This window comes from Triticum dicoccoides, chromosome 4B (assembly GCF_002162155.2).
Source record: "Triticum dicoccoides isolate Atlit2015 ecotype Zavitan chromosome 4B, WEW_v2.0, whole genome shotgun sequence".
NCBI lineage: Eukaryota > Viridiplantae > Streptophyta > Magnoliopsida > Poales > Poaceae > Triticum > Triticum dicoccoides.
In genome coordinates this window covers 640,645,611-640,651,857 of record NC_041387.1, presented here as the reverse complement: position 1 = coordinate 640,651,857, position 6,247 = coordinate 640,645,611, and the positions used below count along the sequence as shown (strand labels likewise).

The following is a 6,247-nucleotide window of genomic DNA, read 5'->3' as shown; positions in this document are numbered from 1 at the left end:
AGTCCATGAGTCAACTCATGGCTGCTGCTAGGGTTCGCCACCCACTGATGCGCCAACCGCAACCGCTGCTCCATGGTGAGTAACATCGACTCCTCGTTGTCGGTCGAGTACGTGGAGCTGGAGTCGTCTCCGCCATACCCGTCGACGCCAGCCGTTCTGCTAGGAGGCTAGAACGGCATCTCACCGCCGCCGTGGACGCCCTCGCCACCGCCTGGCGAAATCGCCGACGCCATGGACTAGGGTTTGAGTAGAGGAGGAGGAGGGGAGGGGAATGGTGCGGCCGGGCTGGAGCTGGTGCGACCGGACCAGGTTGGAGAGCAGCAGCGGACTGGCTCGTCCTAGTCAGCGCGCGGGCACGCGTCGATTGGCCAGCGTGGCACCTGACGGGTGGGCCCGAGCTGTCGGATCGGGCGTCAATACGTATAAATACGCGTTTTAGCCTTATTTGCAAAAAACCGGACCAATGTTGGTACTGACACGCAAAAATTAGCAATCGTGGCACCAATCTGCATGTGATGCCCGAATTATGGTACTTCTGTGCAATCGTGAAACTGAGACCCACCAAGAAATTGCTAATGACACAAGTGAAAGTGGCGCAGAAAAATTATCTGTGGCTGACACCCGAGGCGATGCTCTGGTTTACAAGGACGGAGTTTCGGCGACAGGACCGTATTTGCTGGATATGCCCCCATTATCTCTAAATTGCAGAGGTACCAAAGGCGATTTCCGCCGCGACGAGATCCTGATGTTCTGATGACACCTGATGCTTGTGGCTGTAACAGAACACATAGGCATTTCAACTTTTTGATGTGAATGTCAGTTGTCGGTTCAAGTTGCTTTCGAATAGGATGATGTACCGTTAGTTGGGACTTGGGAGGTAATTCAGGGGACCAACAGTAAAAGCACTTTTGGCTGAGGAAAATGGAAACCAGTGAACACTGCCTTTTGTTCTGAATTTGACTGACACCTGTACCTTTGCATTGAGGGGAAAGAAGTTGAGCATTCCCTTGTAATCTTTGTAATCTGGGCAGAACAACAATAAATAAACAAAAAGTTCACCAGGCAAGAAAACGAAATCCATGACTTGTACTACGTAATTCACAAATAAGTGAGGCTTAGTCTTTAACCTTTAGTCTCTGCTGTACTCTGTAGTATATGTTTAAAACCTAAGAAATTTTGTAGTACTCAATAAATATTTCACGGGACAAATCTATTTATACAGTCTCGTCTTAAATTCCAATATTTAAAATGATATCAGCGAACCAAGTTTTGACAGTTTGATCAAAGCAAGTTCAGTACATCATAGTGGAGAGTACCAGTTCAGCTCCACTACGTTGCCAACTATAAAAGCCAGCCTTGAGAACTTGGTTGTCAACAACAGAGAAACTCTTCTGTATATATCTAGGATGCACTTGGTTACTCGCATGGTTTTCGGGCACTTCCGTATGTGGCTCAGTAGAGCCTGTTTGAAGGTATACAGGCTCTGGGCCAACTTTTGTAGATTGTATGGTACCCTGCATCGCACCACTGAGCATCTGAATGCATGACCTCCTCGACCCCGTCCACCTCCAAGCCTCGTTCTTGGGCCAGATCCAAAACTCACGTTCCCGTCCGCGCCCGATGCCACCCTCCGTTGGCAAGCACATCCCCACCCCTTCCTTCTGAGGTGGTGGTCTCAACCAGTGACCTGGATTCCTCATCTCCGGACCCTGTTCTTGCGGCTATGGAATTGCTCAGACTCAGACCCAGACGAAAGCTCTGACCGGCTTGCCATTGCTGGCAGCGAAGACACTCGCGGGTGTCATTTTCCTTCTTGGAGGCTCTGCCATGGCCTTTATTTGTTCCCTCCTTCGAGCACCAGGGAAACCCTAGATCCGGTTCTTCGGATCTGATGGCGGCGACGTCACGACGTCGTTCACCTTCTCGTGGGCGCTATCTTGCTTGCTTTGTGGTGTCGCCGGTGTTGGGTTTGTAGATGTTGACGTCATGCTAGTTCGTTATGCCCCTCTAGTTTTGGGATTGGTGGATTCTGCTGTGTTGTATCCTTTGTTCTCACCGAGGATCCCTTTCTCTGCTTCGGATGCCTCCACGCCTTCCTCGTTCGTGCCATGTGTTGTATACCCCTCTACTAAATTCTATTTCATTCAATCAACGAAATGATACGCATTCTTTGTGCATTAATGAAAAAAGATAATGTATATTACTCTAAGGCAGCTTTTGTACAACTTGGGAGTACAAAGATTTTTTTACTTTCTCTTTTGAAATGAAATTCTGCTCCGCCTCTTCTTTCTAAAGAAAAAAAAGAGAGAAATTCTCCCCCGCCTCCATTCCACTCGACTCGACGCAGCCTGCAGTCAGAGAGTCCCAAACCCTAGCCTCGCCGGAATGAGCCGCGCCTCGCCGGCGCCCCCGCTGGACGGCGTGGTCCTCCTCGAAGAGATCCTCGAGGAGATCCTCCTCCGCCTCCCTCCGCAGCCCTCCTCCCTCCCGCGCGCATCCCTCGTGTGCACGCGCTGGCGCCGCATCCTCGCCGACCCCGACTTCCGCCGCCGCTTCCGCGAGCACCACGGCCGGAACAACCCACGCCACTGCTCGGCTTCTTCGAAAAGGAATTCCGCGTAGACAAGCCGCCCATCTTCAACCCCACGGCGACGGGCGAGCGGGACCGCATCCCACCCGCGCGCTTCTCCGCGCCATGGAGCCTGGGCGAGGGCTGGGAGTTTCTCGGCTGCCGCCACGGCCTCGCCCTCCTCATCTGCCGGGCGCGCCGCGAGGTCGTCGTGTGGGATCCCCTCACGGGCCACCAGCGCCGCGTCGGGTTTCCACCGGGGTGGAAGTCCGTCCAGAACGCCGCGGTGATGTGCGCCGCCGGCGGCGGCCAAGATGGGCATGTGCACGGTGACTGCCGGTTCACCCCATTTAGATTGGCCTTGGTGCGCAGTGATTCTACCGGCACACGCCATTTTGCATGCCTCTACGAGTCAGAGTCTGGTGTGTGGGGTGATATTGTTTCAGTAGAGTCTGCACATTCGACTTCGACTTGCATTGCGAACCCCAGCGTCCTGCTTAGGAATTCATTTTGCTGGCTTATGTCTGGAGGTGCCATCCTGGAGTTTGATTTTCGAAATCACAGCCTTGCGGTGACCCAGAAGCCAGCAGACGCTCATCCGATTTTACATGGAGCTCCCGACCACTACTGGTCCTTTTACGCGATACGAACAGAGCATTGTGGCCTGGGCCTTGCTGTTTTGTCAGACACAGATTATGTAAGCAAGATCATCCAATTGTGGGAGAGGAAATCTGACTGCGATGGTGTTGTTGGATGGGAGCTGCAGAAAACCATTCAACTAGACGGGCTCTTTTCACCACGACCAGAAATGGGGCAGAATGCTATTCTGATGCAGGGGTACGATGAGGACACCAATGCGATTTTTCTATCTACGTTTTTCGGGGACTACATGCTCCAGCTTGAGTCCACGCGGTTCACAAATCTTTTTAAAACACGAAGGCGTTACATTTCTAGCAGTACCTATTGTCCCTACAGAAATTTCTACATTACAGGTTATTCCTTGTCTCTGTATTGGTATTGGTATATTCAGCATGAGCTTTCTGATGGACCAATAAGTGGCGAGTGGGCAACAACTGCACTAAAACTATATTGCTGAAACACTTTATATCGGAAGTGTTATTTGATTTCCATATGTGTAGTGCTATGTATGTTGATATTAATCATAAATTCATAATTGCTATTGGATGTAGTAACGTGTAATTCATTACTAGGTAAATGATAATTGTTGCTCCAGCTTGCGCCTAGCAGCAGACGCAATTTCATTTCCCTAGTCCTACCTCTGTCATAAAGGGTTGTTTTGCCTTCTCATTGATTTAGCTCTTCATGAATTAGTTTATTAGTTTTCTTTTGCTTGTAGGCAGCGGAGTTGGTGGAGCTGAAATGCCAATGCATTAGATTATTGGATGATTCTCCCGTTAGGTATGCTAATGTTTTATGTCTGGTAACAGGTGATGTTGATTATGTTTTTTTATATCGACAATTGTAAATATAGAAATCCAAATGTTTTATATAGCATTGGAGGTGAACTAGTATTAAGTAGTAACCAGCAACAGAGATCAGTTGGTGTTGATGTCCTTGGACCAGTGAATGAGGCTTCTGATTCTACTTGTTGTTTCGTTATCCAATCTGTACAGTATACATGAATGTGCGTCTAGATATCTTCTTACTGGAACTATCTTACTGCGCTCCATAGCACACAAGAGCTATATGTTGCTATTACCGGCATCTTCTTTTAATTATTTCATCACTCGAACACTTACATACATATTGTTGGGCAGCATAGATAAATTACCATAGTTGTTTGTTTCCTCATTTTCCATTCAGGTCTTGTTCACTTATTATGTTGTTAGAGTGTACATGACAAAGGTAAACACTTAGGAAATGTAACTAAAGTTTTAGGAGTTAGAAATGTACGCATGTTGATTGCTAAAGCACAAATGTTCATGCATGAACCTCCACATATGCATCCAAGTCCCAATTGACTATGCAATATGATTCCAATTTTGATGTAGTTTATTTGTTTCCCACAGTGAAGTGTGTGTCATATTTTCCTTGCAACTAACAGAACATCCTTATTACAGGCTTGCACTTTGGGGAATTCAGCTGCTTTATGGAGCCACCTCCACCTTATTGGTTTTGACTTGGTGGCGTGCCACATGCTCGAACTCGGAGTACTGTGTGTTAATGTTGTATAATGTGTTAATGTTGTATAATTTGTTCTGTAATGTCAAAGCTAGTAGACTGAAATATGCTGAGAGGCCCTCAGATTAGTTATTTAACTAGTAGGAACTCGATGACTGCATGTCACACTGCTTCAAATGTTATGAGTTATGCCATGTCTTAGAGGGTGCTTGGATACGTTTTAGTCCCATGACTAAAAGTAGTGGGACTAAAACTTGCTAGCCTCACCCATGCTTGGATCCAAATACTAAAGAGACTAAAATCAAGTTATTGAGCATTTATTATCCTCAAAACCCTCCAATCCAGAACTCGCATGTGTTAAAAGAGAGGAATTAAATGAGGAGAGAGAGGGCTAATACATATTTTAGCAGGTTTCCTATGACTAAAAGATTTTAGCCTCAAGACTAGTCCTAGCCTCTCTTTAGTCAGGGGTGCTTGGAACTTTAGCCTCTAAAAGAGACTATTTTTAGTCAGACTACTAAAAATAGTCCCTTGGATCCAAGCACCCCCTTAGCAAGTGTGTACCATTTCAATGGAGTAATGGTGGATAGGCTGAACTGCCCATCTCTTTCAGCTTTGAACTTCTTTGGTTGCTAGTTTGGTTATTTTGGCTTTGAAAAGGATTAGAACTGATGTTCCTGAAACAGCAAGCATGATGCAACATGAATGCTAGACAATTTTTCTGTAGTTATGCTCTTAAGGAACCTATATGGAGTTCTCTTGAGAAAGAGATTTTGCTGAAAAGCTTAGATGGAACATACTAAATTTTCCCTCAGAAGATTATCTCCATGTATGTACCAAGCATCATACTAGTGATAGCTTTCTACTTTGTAGATGTCAGGAATATAAGTGCTGACCAACATGGTTTCATTTTATTAAAAGATTATACAACCTAGGAACATTTTTTCTGGTTATAACTAGAACTAGTTATTGTGATTTCTGGATGTAAAAATGTTTGTCCCACCATTGACTTCGTTAGCTCTCCGCTGCTGTCTGCATCATCTGGATTTATCGACTGAGCGAAACAGGAGAATTTTTGAAGAGACATATGTCCTGGCTGATACGGTGGCCATGTTAGCTCGTGATGATCTTACCCTTATATATTCCGGCTGTAGCTTCTTCTTCCGGCTCCTGTTTTGCCTTTTTTGTTACCTCCTTTTGTTTTCTTGGTTTACGTCTCCTTGCTTCTGGGCTTCAGCAACCCTATACAGATTGTCCCCGCTTTAATAATGCAATGGCAGAGCTCCTTTCTTTCCCGTCGAAGTAAACTATTCCTACGTGTCAAAAAATGTCTTATAAAAAGTTACAGAGGGAGTAGTATCTAACATTTTCTTCTCTCCTGTTCAATAGATTCTAGTTATTCAACCCATGTATGTCAAGGTGCATGTAACTCCATTACACGGACAATGCTACACCTACGTAAACTAATCTACGTACTTTACGTAATGTGCAACGTGGACATTTTAGATTGGATATAGGAGGATTGAGGGGCCCACC

At 46.2% G+C, this 6,247-nt stretch overlaps 1 protein-coding gene across 1 annotated transcript; it reads left to right on the top strand.

The window, feature by feature from the left end:
- The first annotated feature begins 2,385 nt into the window (after window positions 1-2,385).
- Window positions 2,386-4,893, top strand: LOC119292944. The gene is made up of 4 exons (XM_037571586.1): window positions 2,386-2,569; window positions 2,623-3,561; window positions 3,927-3,988; window positions 4,651-4,893. The coding sequence occupies exons 1-3, from the start codon at window positions 2,386-2,388 to the stop codon at window positions 3,962-3,964; spliced, it is 1,161 nt and encodes a 386-aa protein (XP_037427483.1). The 3' UTR covers window positions 3,965-3,988; window positions 4,651-4,893.
- The last annotated feature ends 1,354 nt before the right edge of the window (window positions 4,894-6,247 follow it).

What these genes read in the sequence shown, in the direction of transcription:
- LOC119292944 (XM_037571586.1), top strand. Translation starts at nt 2,386, where the DNA reads ATGAGCCGCGCCTCGCCGGCGCCCCCGCTGGACGGCGTGGTCCTCCTC. An exon ending in CCGCTTCCGCGAGCACCACG is followed by an intron (nt 2,570 to 2,622) that starts GCCGGAACAACC and finishes AATTCCGCGTAG; the next exon opens with ACAAGCCGCCCATCTTCAAC. An exon ending in CAGAAATTTCTACATTACAG is followed by an intron (nt 3,562 to 3,926) that starts GTTATTCCTTGT and finishes TTTTGCTTGTAG; the next exon opens with GCAGCGGAGTTGGTGGAGCT.